Source organism: Choristoneura fumiferana, chromosome 10, assembly GCF_025370935.1.
Source record: "Choristoneura fumiferana chromosome 10, NRCan_CFum_1, whole genome shotgun sequence".
NCBI classification, from domain to species: domain Eukaryota; kingdom Metazoa; phylum Arthropoda; class Insecta; order Lepidoptera; family Tortricidae; genus Choristoneura; species Choristoneura fumiferana.
In genome coordinates this window covers 8364566-8379521 of record NC_133481.1, presented here as the reverse complement: position 1 = coordinate 8379521, position 14956 = coordinate 8364566, and the positions used below count along the sequence as shown (strand labels likewise).

Below are 14956 nucleotides of genomic sequence, written 5' to 3'. Positions count from 1 at the left end.
AGATCGAGGACCAGAAAATGTAGAAGAAACAAAGATCTTGAATTAAATCCAGATCAAGAGTGTGAAGTGGTAGTAAGAAGAGGATCCGGTAGGCCAAAAGTAATTCGTACGGGTCGCCCAGGACGACCGAGGAAGGTCTACAACTATGTTGAAGTAGAAGAAAGAAATAGCGAGTCAGAAGACAGAAGAGTATAGCGATTGCATCGACTACGCAGGCGCAGCTTCAGAAATATCTTTTGAACGACGCTTTACGTAGCTCTGAACGCTCGGAATGGGAAGCTGCCATACTGTCCGAAATAAGGAGCCTAGTACAAAAGGGCACCTGGATTATTGTCAAAACACCACCAAACACAAATGTCGTTGGCTAGGTACGTACTTACCACCAAAATAAACGTCGATAAAACTACTAAGAAAAGGCCAGGTTAGTGGCACAAGGATTTAGCCAGCGTTTTGGAGTGGATTATGAGAAAACATTTGCGCCAGTTTGCCAGATTAGAAACAGTACGATTAATGATGGCAATTGCTGTAGAGATGGACTTAGAGATTCATCAAGTGGATATCAATACTGCATACTTAAATGGAAACTTGGATGAACAGATTTACATGCGTATCCACGCTTACTAAAGGAATGTTTGTTAAAATTGGCCATGATAAATGACGATGATCCAGTGGTAGTGAAAAACGCAAAGGAAATGCTCGAGGGTTTGAAAACTGGAGGTGATACATGTCTACTAAAGAAATCTTTATATGGGTAAAACAGGCTGGGCGACAATGGAATATACGGTTTGACAAGAAACTAAAAAAGAGATGGGATTTAGAAACAGTCTCTAATGAGCCATGTCTGTATATGAGGCATCAAGATGGCAAAATATTATTTGTCCTTGTTTTTGAGACGATGTACTGATTGCATCAGACTGTGAAGGCCGGATATGCAGATTTAAAGACGAATTGAAAAGGAGTTCGATCTCAAGATTACGGAAAGGTTAAATACTTTTTGGGATAGACATTAAAAAAAATGAAAATGGCATTACATGTCACAGGAAGGTATGTCAAGACTATTTTGGAAAAATTTGTCTATCTAACTGCAATTCTTGTAAAACTCCGATGAATTGTCAGATATATTTTTCAAGCGAACCAAAAAGACAAAGTCGAAGAAAAATGGCCATACCGCGAACTAATTGGTTCGCTTATGTATTGTCTGTAGCAACAAGGCCTGACATTACGAAACTGTTGTTAAACTTGCTCAGTTTGTAAGTAATCTAATTTGAGTCACTGGAAGGCAGCAAAAAGGGTCTTACGCTACTCTCAAGGCACCGGCGAACTATGGTCTGAGTTATAGAAAACTGGTAAGCCGATTCAAGCATACTGTGATGCAAATTGGGGTAGTTGCCCAATAGATCGGAAATCTTATTCTGGTATTGTTGTATTCTAGGAGAGCTAGTATTTCTTGGTCCTCTAGAAAACAGAAGACAGTAGCGACGTCTAGTTGTGAAGCGGAGTACGTCAGTCTTGCGGAAGCATTCAAGGAAGGTCTATATCTTCAAAGTCTGCTAACAGAAATGAAGTTACCAGGGTATGCAACTATATCTATTTATAACGATAGTCAATCAGCGATGTTTTTCTTGCGCAGGATCCCGTCTTTCATGGTAGAAGTAACATATTGATATAAGTATCATTTTATTAGGGGTGTTTTAAAGACAACAATAATATAATGTTGGACATGTACTACGGAATCCATGTTGGCAGATGTATTGACAAAAGCACTGCCTAGCATAAAACATAATAGATGTTTGAATGGCTTAGGTCTTAAACCTTGCTAATCCATAGTTTTTTTTGTCAACGAGTTGACCTTTAAGTTTGTTCTGTTGTATCATTTAATTGCTTAAGGTAGTACTAGGTACAAATTGTTTTATTTGTTTATGTTGCGTTGATAACTTATGAAAAGCAATAAACTTGCATTTGAGAGGCGTGTTGAGGTTCATTATGGTAGGTAGAGTAGTTTGGTAGGTGGTTATTAGATAGTACATTTTTCATATTGACATGTTACTCTATCGTTTCGTATCGTTCCCTATAAATAGGATAGGATAGGTTAGGTTAGCAAATTATAAAATAGTGTTTTGAATTTACTGGCTATTTTTATTTTAATAACCTTATGTTGATGTTATTCGATCCACAACACGTCTCATGGTTTCTGGGCTGTCCAGGGGAACCTGTAACCATAATGTTATCTAAACCCGTAACTTCAACAAGCGTTATCTAAAACATTTTAGATTCTAAAATGATCCTAGGTATCCATACTCCATGCTAATATAATAAATGCAAAACTAATTCTGTGTGTCTGTTATCTCCTCACCTCACTGCTAAATAGCTAAACCAAATTAGATAAAGTTTGGTTTGGAAATAGTTTGAGACCCTAGGCTAGGAAGGCCATAGGACATTTTCTTTTATTATTATTAATTAACTTGTCTTTACTAACTATTTGAATCAGTCGTTACTTTGCGGAGGTCCATATCAATAAACTGAAACAATTAGTACTTTGCTCACCCGCGACCTTATAATAGCTACGTTCATGCGAGAAACGTGTGTTCATGCAGTTCCTCCATCTCCACACTGTACGAACACACAAAAAACGCACGAACCATCTCCCACCACCACCACACTACGCTGACGCGTTTTGAACTCAATCAGAGCTCATCGTCAGAGCAACACAACCGTTTACCGTGCTCCCAGATATCAGTCTACATCTAAACTATAACTAACTATAAACGTAGCTATCATAACCGCGACCTTATGGTCATGGGTAAGCAAAGTAATCGTTTCAGTTCATTTACTAACTAAGAATATCCCCTAGTCTCTAGTGCGCTGATGGTTTATGGCACTTCGGGCGACGAGTTTTTGTACTTAGAATCACCTTTGCAATGGTAGACACCAAACGCTAATGAGCAACCACCATATTGCATAGGTGGTTCCCACGGAACAGCGATAAACGAATTCTGGCCAAACAAAGAAGCAGGCAAAAGCTAGACCTAAATAAGTAAGTATGTTAGTTTATGGGTTAAATTAAAAATTGTTAAAGTTTCTTGCCGATTGGCCAGCAGCATTTATCCAGTAGAATGCAAATCGGTCTGTCTCTCTGAAGTAGCCTTGGACCTGTCTGTTGACGATGAGAGTCTGCCGAGGACTACTCAGGAACGCCTGCTGACCCGGCCATTGGAGTGCATTTACCCACTCCAGTTGACCTGCAACACGGTTAAACCTAATAAAGTTTTGTTGAGAAATAAAGATTACAGTTAGGTTACGTTAGGTTAACAATCAGTCTGATTTTCGAAATTTCGGGTCTTTAGAACTATGGAATTGCAGTCTTGCTAAGATGTACAAAGTCTTCATAAGATGTACCGTCAGCCAAATAAGTGATCTATCAATTTTTAAGCAAGTTCCTATCAAATAAATATGTCGCTAAAGTCAAACTTTCTAGTTGACAGACACGTCATTATTACTATTGGCATTATTGTTTTATGAGATGAAAACAAATATCAACTTTAGGGTGACCCACATATTTGGCTGATGGTATAAAGGTCAACTTATCCCTTTAAGGGATCGGTAAGGATAAAGACCCAATAATTTCTCTAGTATATTTTTAGGTCGGTATATATATATGGTAGTTACCTACTTGATCTACATACAAGTGTACCCATTGCAAATTAGTAATTCTCATTGACATAATCATTTATCGCAAATTTATTGTATTAGCTGTGAAATTAATATTTCACTTTACATTGCAGCTAAAAGGTGAAGTACCTGGTGTGTTGGACACTGCGTCTAGGTTGCCGTTGTAGATAGTCACGCTGAGATCCGTGTTTTGGAGTATGTATTCAACTGGGAACAATGAAGATTACAATCACATGACACCTTTTATTTAATTTTATGGATTATTGTATTGAAGCGTATAATAGCGAGTTCTGAGAGTTTGTTAAACTCCTCAAGAAGAAATCCATAAACTTATCGCGTTGGTGATTCTCGACACATTTATTAAAGTAGTACTAGCTGTGCCCGCGACTTTATCCGCCTGGAATTAGATCTATTTTAGCCTGTCACAAAACGCAACGTATAATATAGTATAAAATATCAACCATATTTTTAGAGTTCCGTAGCTCAAAAGAAAAAAATAATCATTTTAAAATCACTACGCTATTCGTCTGGCTGTCTGTCTGTCACGATATATTTTCTCAGGAATGCTAGGAGAAATATTGTTAACACTTTCTAAATGTATTCCATGTAAATTCAAACAGTTTCAGACAGATCTCTTACAGTTTTATTTCTATACCTATATGTATAAATAATGAAATAAATTACACGTATCTTAAAGGTATCTAGCTAATCAAAAGATCGTAGGGTAAGTATTTACTTAGTTTTTGGTATCATAGGTTGTGCTTCTAAGTAATGTGAGAGTGAATTTTATTTTGCAGAATGCTACCGGGTTCGGAAACCCCTCGTATATATGTACTTGATGCATTATAATATAAGCATACTTTTGTTGGTGTCTGGCTCCATAAACGAACTTCTAAATGCCAGGAGAGCAGCATTTTGTCGCGCGCCGTAAGAACCGCGACTGATTCCCAAGGCAGATGCTACAGTGGTGTCCATAAACCTGGACGTGTCAATGTCAAACATGCGGTTGAGGTATTCTTGCTGTCCAAAATATCCTGAAAATTAAATTAACATTGGAATTTTCCTTTGAAGCTTCAGTAGGTAACTAGAACCAATTACCGGATTTAACGAGCGAGCGTCAGTATCCTAGTTAGTCTGGTTTGGCATAATTGCGGTGCACAATAGCTTATGTAAGTGAGTGCATGACCTTGCCGGGCGTCACGTGGCAATTTTTCAACAATGTGTCCTAAATTAACGGCCGCCGCTCCAACAATTTCGTTTGTGTATTCGCCCAACGACAAGAAGTGATCAAAAGCTGCTCCCAGTTGTCCGTTGTTAACTAAATCGGTGGTTTCCTTTGAGAATCTCTCAATAGCCTCGCGCCCGTTCTCGTCCACGTATCCGAGCTCCCACAAGTAAAAGCTGAGTTTCGTTAGAGCAAGAGCTGGAGATACTATTCCATTGGCGATTACAATGCCAGAAAGATTGTGAGTAAATGCCTGAAATATAAAAACCAGACTTCTTAACCAAGCCCAAAACACAAACGATTCATTAGATGAACTAGGTATTAATAGATTTAATTAGGTATTGAAATTTGCAAAGGCAAAAAAATATGCGTCAATTATTAACCTACTTGAAATTACTTACAATTTCATTTTCTCCCGTCAGACGAAGAGCGAGAGCCAGCCCCAACTGCGATCCATGACCTTGGCCAAATATGTAAAGGGGTGTATCTTCATACCCGCCATGCATTGAGTAAAACGATTCCAAAGTAAACATCAAGTGATCAACTGAAATCGAACACAAATGGTTTACGGAACCGTGATAATTAATTTCAATCAACATCAAAAGTGGGGCTTACTGTTCTCCTCAAGGGTATTTGGAATTGAACTATCCGATTGTGCCGCACTGAAGCCGGTGCCTAAAGGCGCATCCACGAATAACAGATTGTATTGATCGACCTGCAAAGGCAAAAGCTAAGTGACCGCAATTCACAGATTCCACAAGTTCTCGCTTTGTCAAATCCTTACCCAAGACTCATTACGTTTGTTTAGATTGAAATCATATGGTCCGAACATTCCGAAATTGGCGAGTAAACTTGGCGGAGCTCCTGTCACCCCATCAAGCCATAGAATGATTGGTCGGGAAGTAGGTTCTTCGGCATGCGATGGGAAGAACCACCAGAACATGTCACCGCTGCGTCGTATTCTGGTGACCGCTGCTGTGTTTTCAACATCGCCTATAGATCGGCTGTTGAGCTCTGTCAAGAAGGTCAGATTTATTATTTGCATAATGATTTACTGAAATAGTACGACTAGTATGACTACAGTAAAGTAGTAAAGACTACGTATAAAGAGATGCTGATATTAGGTAATATACATCGTTCACAGCATTATTATCATGCGTGAGGTGATCGGTAGTGTGCATAGAAGCATACTTTCAGTCAGTTGTTTACGAGAAGGTACACAGGACCGTCTTTTACCTATTAGAGGCCCTGGGCACAACATGCTGCATTCGGTACCTAAGCCTGATTTTCAGGCGAGAGTGGAGTAGCTATCGGTTATCGTTTGGTAATGGAGTAGAGACTAGGGGGCCCCAACGCATCGCGGGGCCCTGGGCCGTGCGTGCTGAAGGTACATCAAAGGCGTCAAAAATATCCACGCATCTTTATGCCTCTAACCATAAGGTTGGTGTTTACATTCCGAGAATTCTTGACTAGATGGCTGTACAGATATTTATGCCCTCGACTGCATAAAACACATGAAATTATCAGACACCAAGCGAATAACATGTCCAAAGGCACAGAGCCAAAGGCGAACTTATAGCTTAGCGATCTTTAAGAGGAAGGGGGAGGGAGGGAGGGAAAGGGTATGTCTCAGGCTTAAAATTTAATTTTCGCTTCAATATATTGGAGTTAAGAATAAAATAACATACTTAGGTAATTAACTGAATGTTTCAATACTGGACAAAGATTAGGTAAGAGTGCTTCTTTAACATTGAGAACTGACTTTTTTATCACCTTTTGCATAATATGTTATACTTACCCACTGTTGTAAAAGGGTCACGTCCAGCGACCAGCCACCAAATAAGCACACCTAAGCCGGCGGCTATCACCACACCAGCAGTTACCGAAATTATAATAACTGATTTTTTCACCATTGTTATATTCTACCTGCCTAATTGATTACTAAACCAAATTGTATATCACTAAATTCTCAAATAATGCAGTCCCAAGATTATGGTAGTATTTGTTTATCTATCGATAGTGTATTATAGGTATCTGATTATCATTTTTAAGGCGATTTACTTCGATAGTGAGTTAATGATTTCATGTACAGTTTTAATCACTTTGGTTATTCCCCATTTGATGAAATTCTTAGAATTTCTATCTTAGTATTTACCAAGTTATGATTTGGGACTTGATTGTGGATCGCCAGCGGATAGTGGGAGAGCTATATAAATCCGTGCAATCTACGAAATACGTCCTTGTGTACTTACTTATATCTTGCTTATACCTACCTTCTTTCTATAATAAGTCAAAGGGAGGGCCGCATAGGTATGTAGGTACTTCGTAACTTATTAACCAAATCAACATCCAGATAGCTCTGTGAACCACCGTTGTCTTTTTTCGTGTTTTAACGTTATTTATATATTAAAGTATATTAAACAAGAGAGTAATAATTGTAAATACTTCCATGTCGAAGTCTCGTTTGCAGTCTTCTTACTTTATTAATATTATAAATGCGAAAGTTTCTCTGTCTGTCTGTTGCCTTTTCATGCTTAAACTAATGAACCAATTTAGACGAAATTTGGCATGGAGATAGGTTGATTCTCTAGAAAGGACATAGGATAGTTTTTATCCCGACATATTGCATTTTACCCGCGCAATAGCGGTAAATAAACGGTTACTAGTAAGATGCTGTTTCTACCTCTAGTTACCTAGGTGTTGGCTCTGCCGCCACGCTGAAGTTTTCTATCTTGCCCATTTTTAATGCATAAAAGGATGGATATTTAATACTTACTTATTCTTATTAGAGCAAAAAAAAACAAGTTACTTTTCAGGTCTACGGCTTTTGCCGCTTCTGGATCTTTAATATATATTTATTTATACAAGGTGTTAATTAAATAACTGAAAACCTCAGACACCCCATTTTTTTTTCTTTTAAAGTAATTGATTGCATTTATTTTCGAATAGCTTCATTATTTCAAAAAATATGTGTTCTGCTAAATCTATAATTCTACTTGATTTCTAACTCTACACTCATATTTTGTAATTGTTTTTGCGCTTTGACGTTTTTAGAAGAAAACCAAACTGACAGCGAAACGGCCAGTATTAAATTACCTAAATATTATGTACTTATACTCGTAGTACGCAACCTCGCTTAAACATTTGCATGTTGCTTTCGTAACTTTTGGACTGGGCACAGTAAAAAGGTATTAAAAACACAAACACAACCTGATTTAAGACATAATGTAATCGATTCTACTGACGATTCTGAGCAAACTACTTTCTGGTTTTCAGTTATTTAATTAACACCTTGTATAAGTATTATGCCGTGGCTCAGTTACCCCCACACACACTTATACCCCACACTCACACACACTTAGCTTTGCACTGCTTAGATTCCAGACAATATACGGCAAACAAAGTTATCTATTTATCACAAAGATATGTAGCACTAAGTTACCTAATATCGACCTAATTATATCCAATTTTTAATAAATATGGAATTCAAAAATATAGGCGCTTCATCTGCGTCCTTTTTTAACCCCCGACGCAAAAAGAGGGGTGTTATAAGTTTGACCGCTATATGTTTGTCTGTCTGTCTGTGGCACCGTAGCTCTTAAACGGCTGGACCGATTTGAATGCATTTTTTTTATTTGAAATCAGGTTTTCTAGCGATGGTTCTTAGATATAGATATGTTTCACCAAAATCGGTTCAGCCGTTTTTGAGATATTGAACTTTGAAGTGACAAAGTCGGGGGTTTTTTTCAAGTGTCAATCTACGTTGATAAAGGTGATTATATATCATGTACCTAACGTCAGTACATATATACTATTAGACTCACATATAGGTTGTGTCATTCTCTAAAACAAAAATAAGTGCAGTAGAACATTTTTTATTAGCTTACTAGGTTTTTTGGGTTATGTAATAAAACAAAAATTAATCATACAAAAAAAATATATTTACAAAATTGGAAAGTGCCGTAATTATCAACCGAATCTGGTCATATCTCGTAGGAAAGCATTAGCTCCAGCTGGATTGTCCCTTGGGACCTAAAATAAATCACAAAGATAGTACGTCTAATTATTTTGGATTGTGCAGCAACAATGGCGATTAAACTTAAACAGTTTTTAATTATTATTATTCTAATATTATTCTAATTAATCCGTTAGTTACATTACATACAATTTTGGGCAGGTATTTTTCGAAAGTAAGACCAGCGCTGGGAATCGAACCCAGGTCCTCGGCATTCCGTGCCACGTGCTATACCGCTACACCACCGCTGGACAACGGTACAGACACGAATTTCTCCTATGCACCTCATATCTCAGCTTGTGTTGTTTCTTATTTAGCCACTTAAGCAGCGATACTAGCGACATCTATGCCGTAGCCCTCATCGAAAAACTTTCAGCATTCCATTGGAACTAACCGCTCACCCGGACAAGAGATATCGTTATTATTAAGCAATCAAATTAAGATTGGTTTTTGGAATCTTTTTGTATTTTTTATTTCAATTCCAAATCTTAAGGTATTTTTTCCTTACTCAATCTTCAAGGCTAGAGTGAATAGGCTGTTACTAAACCAGTGACACTGACACACCTTTGGCCTCTGCACTTTTCACCAGGTGAGATAGGGGTCAATCACGGGCCAGTTTCATGTTAAAACAGTGTTGCACGGCGTGACGTTACGCGGACTAGAAAACGCGAACCGGCTGTAATCTTCATCATCTTTTATTTAATTAACAAAAGAAAAAATAAATACGTGTCCAATAAATTATGATAACCTAGCTGACGGACTACTTGGATTTCTATAGGAAACTAGCCCATCATATAAGACGTAATGAGGGCTATCGTTTTTGTCTCACTAGATGGCGTACTGTAGCGTGAGGTTTTTAAGTATGGCTTTCAAAGTCTGTTATTACGGGCATGAAAACAAAGTTTAGATTAAAATCATATTTAATACACCTTAAAACCGTACCATAAAAATATCGAGCATGCCACAGTGTCGCATAGTCCCCGCTTTGTTCGGAAAAAAGGGAGGACAAAGGTTTCTGAAAGACAAAACTGTCTCAAAATACAGACATTCACTGCCCCGGAACGCATATTTGCCATAATTAATTTCAGATATTGCAAAATATTCACAAAATGATTCTAATTCTAAATAAACCTGCGTAGCTCACCCAAAAACTATGAGATTTGACATTTCGGAGACGCTACACTAGCGCCTCTAGTGACGAATTCATACGCGATAGCCCTTATTACGCGAGTCGACGCGCAAGAATGAGGGTAGATCGTACACGGTCTACACTACACAACATTAGCATCCACCTAAGCCGGCCACACACGCCAGGTTATAACCGGTGGTTATGCCTGCGGAGTTCATTTGTACAGGCATAAGCAAAATTTGAAATAAATAAGTATATGAAATTTTATATTTTTTGGTTATAAATGCCTGCACAAATAAACTGTGCAGGCATAACCATCGGTTATAACGTAGCGTATGTGGCCGGCTCTACCGGTGCCATGATGGTTTCAACTGAGAGTTTGTGCAGGTTTGTCGTTACGTGTGTGTGCCCCTATGAAACTCGGTCAGCCTGTTGGTATTGCTTGCACACGCGAAACCGACACGCAAAACCTAGCGTGTGTGGCCGGCTCTACAAAGTCTACAGTCTACGCGTAATAATGACGCATGCAACAGTTTACATTCCGTATTTTTTTTTAACCTCACCTATCTAAGGACACTTGGGTTGCTGAGACGATTCTAATGATACCTTAATTGTCTCAATCCGACCAGTGGTTTGAGAGATATGAGGTAATAAAGAATATTACATACTTACATACAAGATACGCGCGAAAAACAATAAGTACCTCTCTTTGCAGTGGGGTAACAAGCAAGACAAGTGTGTGTTAAACTTTATTCAACTTACGCTGTGGCCAGCAACATTTATCCAAAAGAATCTTAAGTTTCCATAAGATTTCGAATATCCTTCTAGCTGATTGTTTTCCCAAATTGGATTTCTAGAGGCGTTCCTGTAGTTGTCAGCTCCGGGCCATTGCAAGCGATCCATCCACATCAGTTGACCTTGAAGTTACATAAATTAGAAATTTAGGAGACAATAGATATCGAACAAAAAATGTTTGAACCAATCCTGCGCAAATAAGAGGCCCTTGCAGTGAGACTTTGTCAATGTCTGATTGGTCCTGTGGAAAGGTCGACTGAGAACTTACATTTCTCACTTCCATTGAACATTGAAAAAGCCCATACCATCCAAAACACCTGACCTGATGTATTCTGATCAAATTCCAAATCCAAATCTTCCTTATTACATCTCATACAAAATGTGTTTGCACAACTCTCATCAAATGCAAAAAACAATTAAGTGGAATGTGACCAGATCGAACACGTAGTGCTAACACAAGAAGCCCCTGGAAAGGCCGGCACAATCAAACCAGGGAACTTTAAATACCTTATTCTGCATGGTACCATACCAAATGCCCTTTGTCAACGATGCTGTACTAAAAAGTTCCTGCCATTTGGAAAAGCACTCCTCCTTAGCCACTTGCACTAATTCAGTACCATATGGCTTAGAAAGACGATCAATGTGACAGCCAGGCTAACCAATCTACCTGCCTGCTCATTACCAGCTACCCCAACATGAGATGGAATCCATTGCAAAACAATTTAGGTGGGTTACATTGCAAGAAATATATAAGTTTTATGACATCATAGGCATCGGTGTTGAAGTGCACTTCTCGAATCTGAAAGTGAAACTATGGTATTTTAATATTTTCTTGCTCTCGGGCGTTTCAGCCGCTGCGCCAGCTTTTTTGTTGTACCCTGGAGGTGTGAAGGGGATAGAGCTATATTTTACTTGTGCATTCACAAAAATGCACTTACACACACGTACACACACAGACGGGTGTGTAATGATCGGTGTAACAACATTTGATATAATTTCCAAGGATAGGAGCTTCTAACCTAACCTAACCACATCAAATCACAACATCACAATCAAATCGAATTAATAACAATAAAAATAAGTATGGTTTTTAAGACAAATTGCATCATATCAAATAAAAATAATATCAATTGTCGCATTATATCAATTGTTTCGTGGAACTTCGAAATTCGAGCGGCAATACACACAAGCACACACGCACATAGTGTGTGTACACTTAATCTTTTCATTTAAAACTAAAAAGCAAACAAAAATCTACAAACTACTATTTGTAATTCAACAGCAAACCTGTAGCTTTATTTGCATTGCTGGTCAGTTCAATAATTGTAATAATGAATTAAGAAGGTATTAATTAACTTACTTCCTTCGGTGACTGGCTTCATAAAGTCTCCCCTAAGCATGTCGAACACTCGACCAGACTGCGAGCCCCACCGAACGTGGGCAGGTATCCGCAGCGCCTCCTTCACTGGATTGTTCATCAGATAGTTGAGGTTGTACTCTTCCTGTCTCGTCATCGACGTGAAAGACAGGTCACGAATCATGATCTCCCTCGCTATTTCTAGATGACGAAGAAAAGTTTTTATTTTACTTAAAATGTAATTTAGGTCATTTATTTTGCTGACATTGGTATGTATTTACATATGTACACCTTGACATTTAATCTACATAATATACAAATTAACCTTAACACCAAATTTAAAGTCAATTTGAGTTACTAAAGTGTTTGTAAATCGACAAATAAGATTCAAAGTCAAAGTCAGAGTCAAAATATCTTAATTCAATTTAGGCTATAACAAGCACTTATGAATGTCAAAAAAAAACTACCACCGGTTCGGAAAAACCTCTGTTGAGAAGAATCCGTTAATAAACTCAACGAGGTATATATTTTTTTAAACAGATTTTAATTTTTTTGATTTGATTTAAACCAACCAATAAATATTGTACCAAATTTAAACAATTGCCCGAAAAAAGGAACAAAAAAAGGTTTGCCGTAACGATTCAGGCTCAGAATATAAAAAAATCTTATAAACTGTATTTTATCGATTCAGCAATAGTTAGAACATAGTTAATAAGTAGTGATAAATAAAGGTTCTAATAGAAATCATTTTCGATTACCAAGTTTACATCTTTGTTAGCTATTACAAGCAAATTACACGATCCCCCAAATTACGTGGTTAGCCTTTTCGGTAATACGCGAAACGTAAACAGTGTTCCCTGAATTACTCGTACTCCGTTAAGGTACCTACTTATACAGGTCAAATAGCTTAATTAACATTTTGATATATTAAACAGGGACCTATTTACCATAATCACTCCTAGTTTCCGGCCCCCAAGCTGGCATCTTGGTTAAAATATTATAGAAGTCAACGTTATGAGTTGCAGCGAACACTTCCCGTTGTGTAGCCGCCCATTGTAGAGTAGACTCTACATACAAGCCCTCGTTGAACAGTCTTTCTGCTTCTCTCGCAGCTTTTTGGATATTTTCGTAGCCGGCGTCATCGACCAAACCAGCCGCTAGTAGTAGTGGGCCCCATGTAAGAGTGAGGTCCACGGGATGTATCCAGGCGTTACCCATAGCTATACCACGCAGGTTGGATCTAATTGTTTGGGCTTGTTCCGCCTACGAAAATAAAGATACGGACTATAAACATCGACATTCCTCTTAATTTAAACAATGCCTCGTACGTATTTGTTATTTTCTCACCTCATGCATTCGTAGACCCATGTCGACAGCCATTTTTCCACCATAGGACTGCCCGTAAATGTAAAGCGGTACTCCCTCGAACTCCGGATGCGACTCATAGAAGCCTCGCATGAGATTAACAAAGTCCACAGCTGCAAAGCGTTTATATTTGTGAAAAGTATTTTTTGAAGTAGGTATTACGACAGCCAAATTTAATTACCGATTTGGTCATTTGTTGTAGTGTAATAGCTCCAATCATCGACATAGCTGTAACCCGTGCCTACGGGATTATCAACAAAGAGGACGTTGAAATTATTTACCTGTAATCAATAAATTGATTGACATAACAGAAAATATAATCCTTACTAACAATATAGATGCGAAAGTATGCGTGTCTGTCTGTTACCTCTTCATGCATAAGTTTATAAAAACCGCTGAACCGATTTAAAATAAATTTGCTATTAAGATAACTTGAGATCATGGGTAGGTACGTTATGACAGTTTTTATCCTGAAAATTTGCATACTTCCTGCGGGATAGTGATAAAAGTATTTTCACAGCCGGAGTCGCGGGAAGAAGCTGGTAAAAAAATGAAATGAAATTTTAATGAGTATTTATTTAAATGTCACGTGTTATATTACTTTAATTGCTTTATTTTTGCCTTAATATTGTCAGCTGAGCTTACCCAAGTGTAGTTCCTTTCCTGAAGTGACAAGTCGAGAGGTCCTAATATCTCGAAATTACCAATTCCAGTGGACGAGCCTCCCGGTCCACCTTGCAGCCAAACGATGAGAGGCCGTTCAGTGTAGTTGGGAACATCAGCAGTCGTATAAAACAACCAGTAGAACATATGAGCACCTCTACGTACTGTTACATAGTCGAAGTCCTGCTTAAATGGTCCAAATTGACCTGCAATAAAATACAATTATTTAACCACTTCACCATACTTAAAATGAAGATATCGCAATTCGGCTGTAATTTAGTTTTTTACCGTTCACTAAACAGCATAATACTGTTGAAATAATTAACCAATAATATAACATTTTAGGTGATGCGTTACACTGTGTCGAGTAAACGTTAGACACCAGCTAATACCGTACAATAAAATTATTCTTAAGTATTTAATCGAATTACAATATCAATAATCGTTGATAAAGCTTATCAAGTTAGTTCACAATCAGGATTACGGAGTGAAACAATTTCAGTTCTACCTTAATGCCCGCGTGCCTCTACGTATTTCTGTGCAAATAATTAAAAAGAAATACTTTTTTCGTTCACATTTGTATTTCAAAAACTGTATTTTTTTTTAAATATGGTAACATAATGGGACATCATTATGCTTATCCATTATATTCCACGTTTTTACTAAGTACCTAATGACAAAGTAATAACCAAGCTATTAGTTAAACTGAAGAATCTCTATTGTCGTAGTATTGCGAAT

General features: G+C 37.8%; 2 protein-coding genes across 2 annotated transcripts in view; both read right to left on the bottom strand.

Annotated features, from left to right (window-relative positions):
* Positions 1–6980, bottom strand: part of LOC141431740 (uncharacterized) — a 19339-nt gene extending 12359 nt beyond the window's left edge. The window contains exons 1-9 of the mRNA XM_074092917.1: positions 6693–6980; positions 5679–5908; positions 5510–5609; positions 5296–5438; positions 4856–5147; positions 4530–4703; positions 3799–3876; positions 3085–3239; positions 2154–2210 (exon numbers count right to left, since the gene is read on the bottom strand). Coding sequence (XP_073949018.1) covers positions 2154–2210; positions 3085–3239; positions 3799–3876; positions 4530–4703; positions 4856–5147; positions 5296–5438; positions 5510–5609; positions 5679–5908; positions 6693–6807 — 1344 coding nt within the window. The 5' untranslated portion in view covers positions 6808–6980. The remainder of the gene's footprint in view (positions 1–2153; positions 2211–3084; positions 3240–3798; positions 3877–4529; positions 4704–4855; positions 5148–5295; positions 5439–5509; positions 5610–5678; positions 5909–6692) is intronic.
* Positions 6981–8813: 1833 nt separating this feature from the next.
* LOC141432017 (retinoid-inducible serine carboxypeptidase-like) lies at positions 8814–14616 on the bottom strand. The gene is made up of 8 exons (XM_074093375.1): positions 14507–14616; positions 14201–14424; positions 13737–13836; positions 13538–13668; positions 13138–13453; positions 12194–12391; positions 10801–10955; positions 8814–8926 (listed from the first exon to the last, which is right to left on the bottom strand). Exons 1-8 carry the CDS (start codon positions 14556–14558, stop codon positions 8864–8866), a joined length of 1239 nt encoding a protein of 412 aa, XP_073949476.1. The 5' UTR covers positions 14559–14616; the 3' UTR covers positions 8814–8863.
* Between the last annotated feature and the right edge of the window lie 340 nt (positions 14617–14956).